The 14,570-nt window shown below is 36.3% G+C and overlaps 5 protein-coding genes across 8 annotated transcripts in view; 2 read left to right on the top strand and 3 right to left on the bottom strand.

Annotated features, from left to right (window-relative positions):
- The window catches only part of LOC113204665 (X-box-binding protein 1), a 3,804-nt gene extending 3,038 nt beyond the window's left edge, over positions 1-766 (bottom strand). The window contains exon 1 of the mRNA XM_026419919.2: positions 408-766. Within this exon, the coding sequence (XP_026275704.1) occupies positions 408-562 (155 nt within the window). The 5' untranslated portion in view covers positions 563-766. The remainder of the gene's footprint in view (positions 1-407) is intronic.
- Positions 767-1,075: 309 nt separating this feature from the next.
- Positions 1,076-4,114, bottom strand: LOC113204663 (dnaJ homolog shv). The gene is made up of 7 exons (XM_026419916.2): positions 3,955-4,114; positions 3,378-3,534; positions 3,068-3,298; positions 2,827-2,969; positions 2,398-2,656; positions 2,139-2,292; positions 1,076-2,046 (listed from the first exon to the last, which is right to left on the bottom strand). Exons 1-7 carry the CDS (start codon positions 4,023-4,025, stop codon positions 1,982-1,984), a joined length of 1,080 nt encoding a protein of 359 aa, XP_026275701.1. The 5' UTR covers positions 4,026-4,114; the 3' UTR covers positions 1,076-1,981.
- A 208-nt stretch (positions 4,115-4,322) lies between these two features.
- On the top strand, positions 4,323-7,903 carry LOC113204662 (uncharacterized). Its single transcript, XM_026419915.2, has 10 exons — positions 4,323-4,554; positions 4,779-4,878; positions 4,956-5,266; positions 5,352-5,465; positions 5,546-6,067; positions 6,155-6,219; positions 6,297-6,483; positions 6,649-6,744; positions 6,840-7,220; positions 7,308-7,903. Exons 1-10 carry the CDS (start codon positions 4,435-4,437, stop codon positions 7,815-7,817), a joined length of 2,406 nt encoding a protein of 801 aa, XP_026275700.1. The 5' UTR covers positions 4,323-4,434; the 3' UTR covers positions 7,818-7,903.
- A 901-nt stretch (positions 7,904-8,804) lies between these two features.
- The window catches only part of LOC113204664 (galactosylgalactosylxylosylprotein 3-beta-glucuronosyltransferase S), a 14,340-nt gene continuing 8,574 nt past the window's right edge, over positions 8,805-14,570 (bottom strand). For 2 of the 3 annotated variants that reach the window (XM_052267171.1, XM_026419918.2), the window contains exons 2-7: positions 12,197-12,377; positions 11,895-12,087; positions 11,531-11,790; positions 11,240-11,446; positions 11,025-11,160; positions 8,805-10,950 (exon numbers count right to left, since the gene is read on the bottom strand). In XM_052267171.1, the coding sequence (XP_052123131.1) occupies positions 10,904-10,950; positions 11,025-11,160; positions 11,240-11,446; positions 11,531-11,790; positions 11,895-12,087; positions 12,197-12,337 (984 nt within the window). In that variant the 5' untranslated portion in view covers positions 12,338-12,377 and the 3' untranslated portion in view covers positions 8,805-10,903. Of the gene's footprint in view, positions 10,951-11,024; positions 11,161-11,239; positions 11,447-11,530; positions 11,791-11,894; positions 12,088-12,196; positions 12,378-12,607; positions 12,858-14,570 lie in introns of those variants that run through there. The other variant, XM_026419917.2, reaches the window with a different exon arrangement.
- The window catches only part of LOC113211871 (adenosylhomocysteinase-like 1), an 83,358-nt gene continuing 81,825 nt past the window's right edge, over positions 13,038-14,570 (top strand). Inside the window, exons 1-2 of one of the 2 annotated variants that reach the window (XM_052267080.1) lie at positions 13,038-13,181; positions 13,887-13,928. In XM_052267080.1, coding sequence (XP_052123040.1) covers positions 13,080-13,181; positions 13,887-13,928 — 144 coding nt within the window. In that variant the 5' untranslated portion in view covers positions 13,038-13,079. The remainder of the gene's footprint in view (positions 13,182-13,886; positions 13,929-14,570) is intronic. The other variant, XM_052267085.1, reaches the window with a different exon arrangement.

The raw sequence follows: 14,570 nt of genomic DNA, 5'->3' as shown, positions 1-14,570 counted from the left end.
ACCCCTTCCCCCTAGCCTATGGTTATGGTTATATCTCAGCGAAAATAAATAACTGGTCTTATATTTAAACTATAGGTCTAAGTTGTAACCACCGTCATAAGTTATATTGCTCCATGTCACCGAGCGCACAATTTATTACGGCATTTGTTTATGAAATACAATATGACATGACTACGACTTACTGTCAACTGGGCATTATGACAGCTGCCAAGTTACAAAGATTTACTGGATTTAAGGCTCAGAGAAACACCACATCTTAAAATTCCATAGGGATAAGATGGTAGCTATGGGTAATGTAAATGCTGTAATGGGGTCACTGCTAGGCCTGGACAGGGACGCCCCACCCCTAGCCCTGGAAGTCACTGGAACAATGCATCAAAATAATGCTCTGAGAATGTGACACTCACTTTCTGTACATTTTCTCCTCCGTCGATAGATGGGCCAGGCGCCGTTTCCTGCTGGAGATCGACGGGGGCTCCATCGTTTGGGCGTTCAATTCCACAGTACTGTCACCGCCAGCGGCCGCTGGAACGGTGATGATAAAAGCTTGCGGTGCAACCATATCCACTGCCTCTCGCACTTCACCAGCAACGACACTGACGAGGACGAACTCTGCGCTCACTGCACTGGCTCTAGACACGCATGTCAACTCGGCCGCCGTCACTTCGCCGTCTGGAATGCATTTTCGTCGAGGATTCCCTGCTCCCCTTTCCAGGCTGATGCAACACAAGCAGACTACGCAGCATAGGGCCGAAACGACGATGTGGTCTCACCTGATTGGTCTAGAGAGTTCCATTGACGTCATTTGGGTGGGGGAAGCTGGAGGAAGGGAGGGGGAAGGGGGAATCGACTGGTCGCTATTTTCTCGAGATCTCGAAAGTTTTGTCGAGGACAGAAGCGCGAAGTTTGACTGTAATCGGATCGCCCGCACTGCACCGCACAAGCACCGCACGCACATGCCTTGCACATGCACACTGAACTTTTCAAGAGATTGGTGCTTTGAGAATGGAGCAACTAAATTCTGACGAGGTGCTATACAAAATTAAGGAGTCTAGCGAAACAAATCATCACAAGCTCAGGTGTTATAAATAGTTTATTGATAATTTTAGAAATACCTCAGCAAAAGAAGGGAAAAAAAATCTTTTTTATTTCTCATGTTTCATTCACAACAACTTCAGTTCCTACTCTCATATAAATAATGAGCAAACAAAGAAGTTTTGAACTCCAATAATCAAACACGTAGGATAGCATAGCTTACACAAGATGGAATCACAAAATCAGAAATATTTGTAACATAGACCATGACCATGATGGAGAATATTTTTAGGGTTCATACATGCACACATATCATCAGAGGCCATGGAAAAACGCAAGGGCAAAAAACTAGCCTCACAACTGCCTTCACATGAGCAAACAATCACTATAATTTTAGAAAATCATAAAGAACATCTAAGACATAGCGCGTGCCAATGGTCAGATTGATGAGGAAGTTAGCGACAGATGAAAACTTCAAATATTCCACTAAGTACTAGGTATGTCATCACATTACTACAAAGACAAAAAGGAAAAAAAAACTCACTTAAGTTCTGGAGTTGTTCAGTGGTATCAAAAATTCTCTATGGTTCAGTGGGATAACTAGATAGTCCACAGACAATCAGTTGAGACAATAATAAATAAAAATGTTTGTTTATAAATTCATCTAAAGATGACTGACACAGTCAATGGCACAACTTTGATTGCCATACAGGTTCCCTGTTTCATGAACACAATGGGATCCATATTTTGTTTCATGCACATTATGCATTTATACTACATGATCATACATGATATTTCACAGCCAATAATGTTCACGCGAAAAACAAATACACATACATACATTCTTGTTTCTGAAGTGCACTGTATGTCAACTGACATTTATAGGATGGTAGAACACAGTAGTAAGATACTTCAGCAACAGATTTGGAATATCTGTATTGTTCATTTAAAACCCTTGAAGTCCATTATATACTTTGAAGGTTGAATCTTGTCCTAATAGAGTCTTAATTTCTGTGGATAAAAAACAGCAACATTTTGTTGATTATCAAACCCAAAAGTAGAGGGAAAAAGCTGAAAGTTTCTAGGATGAAAATAAATCCTACCTTCTTGTTCCTTATCTGTTAACACTTTTTTGGGAAATTCAACGTCAAAAGTGATTATAAGGGCACCATGTAAATTGTTGTTCTCAAAATTAGGCATGCCTTCGCCCTTCTTACGGATTTTAGTGCCAGGAGGGGTCACTTTGTCCCTAGATACCTGTAATGGAATAAATAGGTATCAATATTGAAATGAAATGAGCCTACTGATGAGCGGTGGAGGAGATATTAAAATGAGATAGATGAAAATGACGACTATACTTACAGTCACTTTGTGTCCATCCAAATGATTTATTTCAGTCGTAAACCCAATGAGGGCATCTTGTAGGGAAATAGTAATATTGGTATAGAGATCATCACCATGACGTTCAAACCTCTTGTGAGTCTGGGTTTTAATTTTTAGAATGAGGTCTCCTGGCTCCCCATCAACATGAGGCTCTCCCTCAGCAACAAATTTAGTTTCTTGACCTTCTACCATGCCAGGCTCAATCTCAATTTCTAAAGTCCTCTCCTCATTAACTAACCTGCAATAGAAATTGGGAAAGATTAATATCATCTGGTAAAAACGATGAATTTTTTATAAATTGTTGAAATTGACATACTGTAAAAATGTAGCCACACTAATTTCCAAAACAGGACAATTTGGCCTCAGAACATCCTTGTAGTAAAATAGATGCATAGCAACTGCACTTACTTGACATTAGGGCATTCATCACAAACAGTCTGCTGCATCATTTGGAAACGACCAGGACCAAGTGATTTTGTGACAACTTCTTGTCTACAGTTGCATTTTCGTGTGCCTTTAGCTGGTTTCATCACAGGTTTATTTCTTGTGATCTAGGAAGGGATGTTTACATGTTCAATTAAAGAGCTCTTACAAAGTTATCATTTCGATTTAGTGGACTGCTAAAAGACATAACCAAATGACTACTTACCTCAACAAAATTTCCGGAGTAGAGTTCTTCTAACGTCACCCATAAATCTATGACAATATTGGCTCCTTTTGGTGTTTCATGTTGATTATCATGTGGATTACCAAACGGAAAGAAATCACCACCAAAAAAGCTAGCGAAGGGATCCCCTCCATGGTTCATCATACCTTCTTTCTTCAAACATTCTTCACCACACCGATCATATTGTTCCCTTTTGTCCTGGTCTGAAAGTACCTATAAATAGGAAAAATCAATTAAATGACCTTATCTACCAGGGAGTTCAAATAAGGGCAAAGTTTGTATCATCACTCACTTCATAAGCCGCCCCTAAATCCTGGAATTTGCTTGAAGCATCTGGATCATCTTTATTCTTGTCTGGATGTAGTTCCTTAGCTAGCCGTCGGTATGCTTTTTTAATTTGATTAAGATTAGCATTGCGCTGTACTCCTAGTATAGAATAAAAGTCTCTCCTGTGCAAGGTCATCAAAAGAAGTCAATTAGTAACATTCACAATTTGAACATTGGATATTTAATAATTATTGAATCGCCATATAGGTACCATAAGCAAGGACAAGTTTAAAATAAACATTTAAACTTTTAGCTCGCTTGTTCAACCATGAAGCAGATCCAAAATTATGAAGAATTCAGAACTAAAACTAATAAGTGTACCTACTTTATAACTTTAAACACATGATTTGAAAATTGATTTTGTAATTATGACATTTACTAAAATGTTAAATTTGTTGTTATTAACTGTCAATTATGTGGCATATAGCGAGCCGCAGCAGAAGATATGTACACTGACATGGGCCTCTAACCATACACAAATTAAAAGTACGATGTCTTGGGGTATAATTTTTAACCTAGATTATTCCGCCAACGTTACTCACCCACACTGAACAGCAATAAAACATATAAGTAGATTTAAGGCAAAAAATGTAAAGGATTTAACTGAAGCCATTGCAGACAACACCTCTAACTTAAACAAGATGTGGTGAATGGTGATTGGCTGATTCTCGGGTTCAGGCCGTCACGAACACCCTTCACAACAACAACAAAAAAGTAGAATTACATTGAAACATGTTACACACTATAAGACTAAAGAACACTTAGTTTTCTTGTCGTAACGTTTAATAATGAGAAAACATGGAAAACTGTGCAGTACTATGAATACAATACATTTTATTATCTTCCATAGACTGCGTTTCTGTCACGTTTGGTTGGTGACCTTGTTTGTTGTTTTCATTATTCTCTTGTCAACATTTGACACGTCTGACGTCTGCTTCAAAACTAGCGAGCGAGTTCTGTCCAAAATTAGTGCCAGTTTGGTCTTTTAAGTGTAATTTGATCACTAATCTTAGACTTAGAAAATGATTATAAACGGGATAGAGGTGATGGTACCCGCTCCTCTCGACGAGCCTTTCGGTGCCACCCAGTTACAAATCCAAAATGATTTCATGCAAGCCTGTATGGATGCCTTTGCTGACAAGGTATGGTATTAAAATTAAATTAAAATAGTTCATTAATAGTTAATTATGATTCGGGGGAAAACAATAAATTTTTTAACAATCTTCAATGTAATTTTCCTAACATTTTGTCAGTACCTAAATTGATGTGTTCATTTTATTTACACTAACTGGGGCTCATATTTTTGCTTTTTCTTTGTAAACTGTCCGTCTTCCAACTGTAACACCTACTCTGTTGATGGTTCCAGGAAAAGCCATCTTTCCTTGAGTCACCGGAGGGAACAGACAGAACAGTTACCCTCTTGAGTACCGCTTTGGCTTGGATCGACCATCAATTTAAGACGAAAGGTATGTTTTCTAAAGCTTTTGTCAAAGATTGTATCTATTTACTGGTCCCCCTGTCTCATCTGACAAAATTTCTTTAGAGACACAGACGAACAAAATACTCTACTTGTGTGGTACCAATGATGGATGTCATAGAATTATTCAAGAATATAAAAACAGGATAGAAAAGAATTATGATTTTGAAATGAAGTTACTCGATTCTGAAAACATTTCAATCTTCAATCAAACTGATGAGGGATTGCAGAATAAAAGAGATGAGGTTGATAGCAAAGAAACGACCAATGCCAAAGAAAATAAATGGGTGGTTAATCCAGTTATCATTTTCGGTACTCACAATCTTTTCATTGAAGGTATCATGTCGAAGTCCCGGAAAGGCACATTCAGTTTAAAGGTAAGTTTAACATGGCCGCTGTCAGTATCAAATTGATATGACCTTTATCGAAAGTCTAAACTGCAGGAAGAAATATTTGTTTCAGGATACTATTGTACTTGTCGATGATGCTCATCTTATAGAAGAGACAGCAAGGAATGCTATGAGTGCTTCACTTAGTCATTGTGTTTTTCAAACTTTTGAAAAGGATCTAGAACAGGTTTGTTTCTTTTCACATATACTGTATCTCCCAACTGTCATTTTCTTGAGTTTAATTGGCAACTTTTCTTTCAATTGTAGGGAGTTGGAAGTGGTCATGAACTGTCCGACTTTGCTTTTCAGCTGAAGAGGCTGAAGGCAATTTTTATGATGAAACCTTATGTAGAACATTACGGATTTCCATCTTACAGCTACAAGGATTTAGAGCATTACTTGAAACCCATTCATGATTCTGCACCATTATTAACAGTTCTTAAGAATTTCACAAACATAGATACTAATAATGTTAACAATATTTTGAAATTTATTTCACATATTTTTAATTTTTCTGAATTAGAATCGGAGTTAGACTCTGTGAAAGCTTATACATCTGAAGATTACTTTGTTGGGCAACACATGCATCATTGTAAAGAAGGAAGTAACTGCAAAACTATACAAATTTTATGTATTGACCCTTCTGTTCTAATCAAGAGGATTCTCAAATCTAATGCTTCTCCAATTTTTACAAGTGCCACAATTTCACCTCTCTCAGGATTAAAAACAGAATTGCAGATTGAGTTGTCAAATGATTTCACAGGAAAATCTTTTGTAGAGGACTTTCAGGTAATTTTCTTTTAGATTTGTCATACTGTTTTATGCCAACTGTTCCTAAGGACACATGAAAACAATCATTTTTATTTTATTTTCTAGATCTTTTGCAGAATTGTGTCTTGTGGTGCTGGAGGCTATTTCCTGAATTCTTCCTTTTCTACACGGTATGGACTTCATTGCATATGTTACTGTCACCTCACAGCAATATGAGTTTATCATATTTTTCTCTTATTTGCTACAGGGATGATAAGGATTATTTGACCTCTTTAGGAAAAACTGTTTTGGAATTTTCAAAGGTTACACCTGAGTGTGAAGGCGTCTTAGTGTACTTTATTTCTGCAAGTTTATTAGAAAATTGTGTATCACATTGGCAGATTGCCAAGCCTGCAGGACAAGTAACATTATGGGATGAAATCTGTAAATATAAGGTAAAGGTTATCTCCGAATTTTTTTTTTTTTTTTTAAAGAGCAGTCAAGCCAAAACTTGGTAGATTTAGAGAAGAGTGAAGTTGAGGTTACTGCCCACCACACCATATGTGTTTAAAACTTCTGAAAAGTAAGGTGTACCACATGATAACTCCCTTTTTTTTCAGGACATCATTTCAATATCTAGAAAGGATGACCAGGACAAGGTGGAAAAGTTAAATAAAGAGAAAGGATCATGTATTCTTACTACGATTCGGGGACCTGTACGTATTAGCAAAAACCAATGTTTTAATTACTTATCTGACTTTAAAAAAAGATATTTAATAATTACTATATCACTTTTGTTTTTTAATGGAAGATACCTGAAGATAAGTTATCTATTCAAAAGAGGAGAGTTGTGATTGTTGTGGGAGTACCCTTTTTGTATACAAAGGACCCACAACTTCGTTTAAAAAAAGAATATAATAAAGAGAAAATTAGAGACAAAAATTTGAAATTTTTGTCAGAATCACAATATGAACAAAGAGAGGCATATAAACTGGTGAACAGAGTTATAGATCGCCAGATTTGCTCTAAATCCCAGTATGGTGTTATTCTGTTATTGGACACTCGATACAGGGAAAGTGAACTGTCCCCTTCGATTCGATTAAAAATCCAGAGAGAAAAGAGATTTCATGAACTCATTTTTGAGTTGAAGGACTTCTTCTCTCATGTAAAAGACAGAGTCTCATCAACAAGTGTAAGTGCTTCCACTAAATTTAAATCTGTCAACAAATGTATTGTGTTTGTTTTCTTTGACAATGTTTGATATTGTTGTAAATTTTAGGTAAATGAAGAACTAGTCAGTACTCAGTTTGGAGGGAAAGTAAAAAAATGGGAGTTTGAAAAAAGTCGTCTTGAGTATCTTAAATTAAAAAGGCAAAATGACAGGTATTCTGGTAATAAAAAATATCTTGAAAATATGCTGCAGGAGCATCTTAAAGCCAATGAACTGCTGAAAGAAGATCTTGAAAAACTTAAAGCTCAAGTGCCAATAGCAAAAACGCCTGTGAAAAGAGAACACCCTGTCAGTCAGTCAGGAAGTGGCAGTGAAGGTTATAGCCACAGCCCTATCAAAATTCCGAAACTAGAGTCTCCAAAAAAAAAGGAAGAGTGTTCTATCAATCAAGCTGGGGGAAGTTCCATTGTAAGTCCAATCAAATTAAGTCTGGAAGAGTTACATATTCAGTCGCCTGCAAAGGAACTGAGCTCTGTCAGTCAAGCTGAAGGTGCTGTGAGACTTGTAAGTCCCCTCACATCTGATTTCTCATCTAAGAAAAGATCCTACGAAGATTAAATTTACCAATGATAAATATGTGATGTTTCTCTTCAAATCTTTTATCTAATCTAATGAAGACTCTAATAAAGACATTTATACATTCTATGGTTGTTGTGGTACTTTGAATAGGATGTCTAATGACATTCATTTTAAGTTTGGGTGGCTAAATTTTAAGTTTGTCGGTGAAAAATCTTTTATTTAAGCCAAGTGCAAAATCAATACCATACACAGACATTTACATTATAGGAGGAAGCAGCTGACTTTCAAGTGCAGTGTTGCAGGGGGTGTGGCGCAGTGCCATCCCTGCTGAGTACCCGAAGTCAGTCCGCCATTGCTCCTCCCATTATCTGGACCTACAACCTTTTATAGCCTTTGCTTACATTGAAAGCCCTAGTTGCTGTAGGAGACAGTCAATTTGGAGATGAGAATTTCATCAATAGATCACAGAAAAAGACATTGTCAACAATATTCTCTTTGAGTCATGCATGTCATGGACAATTCTTTTAGGCACAAACTAGTTCTAATATTTCTCGTTTAGGAAAAATACAATCAATTTGCAATGTTAATAACAGCACATGAGAATATGGGCAATGTTAAAACCTACAAAGGCCACACAACAGTATTAAAAATTTAATTTAAAATGATTGTAAATAGATTACAATGCTAATTACATTCAATCTAATTTTGAAAATGCATACGCACTTCCTGGTGATGAATATAGTACCCTGATCGACATCAATCAACTTCTTTTTCTTTTTGTTAAAATTTAAAACCAAATGCTCAAAATTAACAGTAGAATAAGATCTAACATTTTATACGTAAAGGAAGTGCTAATGCAGAGTTGCCTGCACGTGATTATTGGATTATTAGTCTAATTGTACATCCCAGAACTGAACCAATAGATATCACTATAAAAATATACTGAAACATTCTGTCCACAGTGGAGAAAAAATAGCAGGCCCAATGGCTAAATTTCTACTATTAAAGGACATTGCCCTCTGGGCATTTAAATTAAAAGCGGAAGAAAACAAGGAAAAGAAAGGACCTTTTCCTACCAAGTTAACTGCAAGTATGTTTACCAAAAGATAGCTCTTATGTAGATCTCTCATTTACCACCTATAGATAGGTAAACAAACAGAAGTAACATAGCAGGGATTTGATGGTAATTTCAGGTACAACTAAGGGATAAGATTTTTTGGGGAGACTAACTCTTTATGATCAATTGACTTATACAGTGTAATCTCATTACTTTGAGAATAAGCTGACATAAGATAAAACACGTTTTAGTCTTCTAAGTAAGACAAGAAGTACCTAAACCATTGAACCCTGATTTGAGCCACAAACACCACTTTGTATTTAATTAAAATACAACATTCACTCTGTTTACAAAACAGAACAGTAAAATCATTAATCACATTATGAAAAATTAACCAAAGCAATTCATATAAGGCACCATGGTTAATACACATGCATAGTAGGAAAACCTAATTTATAATTGAGGTACAGAATACCACCGATGACAGCCAGATGGTACTTAGATAAGGTGCTCCCCCCCCCCCCTTACCCCTCCAACCAAAAAATAAATTAATGAGAAACATAACTTGAAAAAAGGTCGACTGAGCCATCAATAGGGTGGAAAATAGAAGATCAAAACTTCTTCTTGATTGGTACTACTTAACAAATTAGAAAATCATAAAAAAAAAAAACACAAAAAGATTGCACTAATGAAAAGCATAGTAACCATACCATAAACAATACACTGAAAACATCACATAAACAAACACAATTAAAATAGACAAAAAATTAACTGATAAAAGAAAACAAAAAAAACAAAAAACAACCTAAGGCTCCGACATGAATGCTGATGATCAATAATAGCTCTTGGAGACAACTTCGGTTCACTCCCTCCCTGACATTCAACTGAGTATTAAAATATAGCTCTGGGAACATTTTAACATGATAACAAAAAGAGCATTTTGAATGCACAGGATGCACGGATGTGGATGGTCATGTCATCCTTAAGGTGATGAACTGTAGCTGTATTTGAACCTCTGCAGCATATTTTTTAACAGGAGACTGCAGGTCTTGTATTACTGCTGAGATGGACTAAAGACTACCTTGAGACACCTTTCTTCTTATTTTGGTTCGTTTTTGTAGATATATGAACATCTCTCAGGACGGTTGGAGTCATCTGCCGGCTACATTGTGCATTGACAAATTTACCTCGATCACATCACACACAGTGCCTACATTTTTCTGGGATAAATTATCAAATGGCACCATCTAATTTAAAATCTTGATTGCCAGTAATCAAGAGTAAGTAGGTAGTTGAGACAGACATTACTACCGCATAACATAATACATTTCTCGGATATTATTTTTATTTTTTAACACGTCACATGCGGAGTGAGACAATTCCTAATTTTATTGGAACCCACAGTGTGGATCACCCTGCACTCAACGTGTTACAGGAGATTCCGCTTTTGTTCGTAAAATAAGGTACAAATATTTTGACAAAACTAGGAATGACATATATGCCAAATGAATTTCTATGCCTTAACTATTTTGATGCTTGACAAAATAAGTTTATGTTTGAGCATTTCCAAAATAAAAAAAAAACAAAAAACAGTATGCTTCATTATATGAAGCCTCACCACAAACTGTTATAAATTAACACATGTACTGGTCACAATAGCATACAATTATTTTTGGCTCCACCGTTCAGATCAAAAATTGTGCCTTGTGTTAAAGATTCAGTTTTGAAATAAGTGAACACATTTACAAAAGTATTTCAGTTCATCCAAAGAAAAAAAAGCAATAGCTATTAAATAAGATACAAAATAAAACAAGATCTAATAAAACAAATAATAATAACAAGAATGAACAATAATATCAGCAAGCCAAAAAGAAATAAGCAAATTGTTTGATGTTTGGCTTGCGTCATATTGGGAGAAGTAACTCAGGAAAAATGACCTGTTTCACTCCCACACACATTCTTATATCACAGTGACACTTATCTTTTCCATTTGATGCAAAAGAAAAAGGTCTTTTCCTTTTCTTGAAGATCATTGCACAGCCTTTAACTGTATTTGTTTTTCCTTAGCTCACAGATTTACAGTTTTCCCATCTTTGGACAACATACTTTTAACACCTGAAAATTTTTATAATTAATATCACAAAACACAACTACAACTCAATAACACTTCGTGAAAACTCATATCTTACCCTTGATAGAATTGCTGTAGGCCATCCCTAGATAATCAAGTTCATGTAGCAATTCCTTTAAGCTAGTTCCTGATTGCTTATGTATTTTTACAGTTGGAGCGGGTCTTTTGGTAGTTTGCGTGTGCCAAACCAAAACCTAATTACAGGGGACATAGAGATAAAAATCATTTCACAAGAAGCATCAATTTAAGAAAATCAATTTACAATATACATACTTGGGTGCATCCATCAGCTTTAGGTTCTATGTCATCAAGAGTTAGATTCAAACTTTTCAAGAAATGATCCTCTTCATAACCAGCTTTATAAGGCATTGATGCTTCAGGGTGTTTCAAGAAAAAGTCAATATTTACAGCAAAACCGGCCATATCTACAGGAAAAGTTCGCTTTGCTGGCCAAGAATCATAAAATCCAATTACTTTTCCCTGTAAATTCAGAATAAACTTGTTATTATCGCATGGAGAAAATTTTAATCTTAGAAGTAAAAGAAAGCTAGTGAATTCACATACATCTTTAATGACTGGAGAGCTGACACCATAGTCTCCAATAAGACCAACTGGAAACATGGAGACTTTTTTTGTGGATCGAATTTCATTAAAAAGTCGAAGATCGAATGTATTGTCATCATCCCCAAAATAAAGAACACCTTGCTTTACATTTGCCTGGATCCAATGAAGAGCAGCACGTCTATTTGCAACACCTCGAGGAACAGTACTTGCTTTGCGGTACATTTCTGGCATTGGACTAGAAATGTGAGTGAATGGAATCCCTGTGACACAAATATGACAAAATATAATTTATCTGTAGAATAATTTAAAAATGCGAAGAAAACTTGAAAAATTCAACAGTATTAAAAAAAGACAGTCTGTTTACCAAATTTTTTTAAAAGCTCCATGACCATAGCATTACAAAGTCTGTTATCATCAGCAACAATCCAATGCAGATTGGGCACATGCATTAATGTCTGACCCAGGCGGGTTAGCTCAGCGACTTGCTCCCTACGAGGATATGATGGGGTGATAAAATATATCATTGGGTCTTCTCTTGGCTTTAATTCTCGAGTGTCCTGAAACAGAAATATCAAAAATCTGAAGTAATAATTCACTGGGAAACAAGTTAAAATTGTTATAAAATGAAAGAATAAAAAAAAGTAATGTGTACAAAAATTGTTTTACCTCACTTTGCTCGTGACACAGAACTACATTCTCTTGATAGGCAAAGCGTTTCAACTCTTTTCCTTGGGAAGACCATACTAGATATAGTACGATAGTTGTCATAGCCAGCATGAGCAAAAACATACTCTTTAATTGGCTCATTTTGGCTGAAAAATTTCATTATCTTATATACGTAATGATCCTGGAAGATAAAATAAACAAACATCAATGTGGTAACAACGAACATTTCAGCTTGAATGCTTCGCAGAGCCTCCCCACATGTGAAAATGCCACTGAATGTGGACATGCATGTTCAGAGACCAAGAAAAAGAAATCTAAGACACATTGATCGAGGCAGTGGCAAAATTTAACTGAATTAAACATTGTTGTTGGTGCACAGTGCATAACCAATTCACCTGCTGAGCTACTCACAAGTGTCACATTCAATGGAAGAAAAATGTCCTGGAATGACTAATTTTAAGGATCGATGTCATAATGATACTCTTCGCTGAATTTTTCAGACGGGTGTGTCATGTATAATACCGCATGTTCTTATAGCCCCTTGATATATTCTCAAGATATATTTTACTGGCAAAAAGTTTTCTACTGCAAATTTACAGGTTAAACTGTGAATAATTTTTTTCTTGCACTTGTAGCCGAAACTTTGGACTACAAGGAAGACACCTTAATTTGATTCCTTTTATTCAAGTTATATACTGAAAGGTTGACTGATCGCAAAATTGCGTTTAGTTTTTAATGTATTTTTCTTTATTTTTGTTTTATTCGCGTAGCGTGGCCATAACACAATCAACCGCCCCCCACTTCTGCTGACGTCTGCTGGAACGGGCCCACTACAGTTGAGAGTGGAGGCGACGGCGAGCGCAAAGATCCCGTAGGCAAAATAATGGCAGAAGCAGGAGACGGGAATATTCTTAATTCTCAACCCAAATGTAGTCCGACGGCTATCACAGATGCTCCAATTACAGACCCAGGATCAACCATAAAGGTGTGTTACTTTTCCTACTTTGCTGTCCCAGTCCGTGTCGTCGTGACAGCTCACTCGCCTGCGGCTTAGCAGACCATTTCCCCTTAGCTCTTGGGTCGTGACATCAGAAAAATCGTATGTTTTTCAGTTTAGAAGGGAAATCCTGCGTGGAATTTTTCTCCTTGAAAGCCCCCATTAATTATTTTTCGACACTCCATTCACAAGAAATTTGTGGAGTCTTCAGCACAAGGTTGACTTAACCCTATCTGGTTATTTGTTATGGTTTTTCTGTGACATAACTTTGACGTTTTTCATTAGAGTGAACTACCCTTAGCGCCGTACTTTAGATGGTGACTGTCACAGTTATTCTATGTATCATCCAATTTTCGTCGGGAAAAAATGTACATTACCTTATGGGATTTATGTATCCATCTGTTTGTGGCAATCTTATCATGAGCATGTGATGCTTAGATGCCTTCTGGTACCAGATCTTGTTTACCGTGAGAAATGTGTGTGGGTTTTTTAGAGAGTACAATTTAAATCTAACGAGGTAGGAATTATTATTAGTTTAGGTTTGTAAGTATTCTATAGGATCTTTTTTTGTTAGATGTTTTGCCAAAATATTTTCTTTTTTTCGGCAAAGAGTCTTGAGGTTTTAGATGGTGGTGTGTGAAGCACACTTTTGCGTAGCAAATTTTTATGGAAAATTATTTGTATTGATTACAGAATATAGAGGGATCGAATGCCTTTGTTGGGCAAAGAAAGTTGGTGAGTAGAGAGAGTTTTTTTGCTTAACAATTACTTCCTCTATTCACTTGATTAAATGCTTCTTGATTTGCCTATCAAATAACATAGTGCTTACAGAACAATTGCTTATCTTAATGTCATTTACTGTAGTTACTACCATCTGCTGCACAAACAATGCTTGATTGCTAAATTACACTAGCTGTTTGCTTTTCCTTCTGGTGGCCGTCTAGGCTCTCATCTAGTTATGTTGTGCATACCATTTAATGTTGAAATATTTTTTTATTTTTTCGGTCAGCTAGTTTTTTGCATTATTTCCATAAAATCAAATTCTCTCATGCAACTTGCCAGATATCCAAATATTAATTAGCATACCTCTTTTGCTTTGCAAATTGTTACCAAAATTCAATCACTGCACTTGCCAGCTGTTTGACTGCCCATGCCTATATATTTGTGTATTTTGGTACATTCCGAACTCTAAAGTTCACCATTGGAGAGTAAGAGAAGGGCGTGGAGGAAAAAGCAACGAGAATAAGGGGGATACATTACTTCTAGCGCAGATTCGAAATAATTTGTGGTAGAGAGTTACGTGGCCAGTGCGCGGTTAGTCGGACTGGATCAGACGGTCAAACTAGTTAAACCCGCCGCCCCGCCTCGCCCCGCCCC

This window comes from Frankliniella occidentalis, unplaced genomic scaffold (assembly GCF_000697945.3).
Source record: "Frankliniella occidentalis isolate FOCC.00 unplaced genomic scaffold, Focc_3.1 Scaffold3, whole genome shotgun sequence".
Taxonomy (NCBI): Eukaryota; Metazoa; Arthropoda; class Insecta; order Thysanoptera; family Thripidae; genus Frankliniella; species Frankliniella occidentalis.
The sequence above is the reverse complement of the archived record's forward strand: the minus strand, read 5'-3'. Positions and strand labels throughout refer to the sequence as shown.

Coding starts and splice junctions, on each gene's coding strand:
- LOC113204663 (XM_026419916.2), bottom strand. CDS start 4,025: ATGGCTTCAGTTAAATCCTTTACATTTTTTGCCTTAAATCTACTTATA. Junction 2,657..2,826: donor GATGAATGCCCTAATGTCAA/GTAAGTGCAGTT, acceptor TTTCTATTGCAG/GTTAGTTAATGAGGAGAGGA. Junction 2,047..2,138: donor AACAGATAAGGAACAAGAAG/GTAGGATTTATT, acceptor TTTTATCCACAG/AAATTAAGACTCTATTAGGA.
- LOC113204662 (XM_026419915.2), top strand. CDS start 4,435: ATGATTATAAACGGGATAGAGGTGATGGTACCCGCTCCTCTCGACGAG. Junction 4,879..4,955: donor CCATCAATTTAAGACGAAAG/GTATGTTTTCTA, acceptor AAATTTCTTTAG/AGACACAGACGAACAAAATA. Junction 6,220..6,296: donor AATTCTTCCTTTTCTACACG/GTATGGACTTCA, acceptor TATTTGCTACAG/GGATGATAAGGATTATTTGA.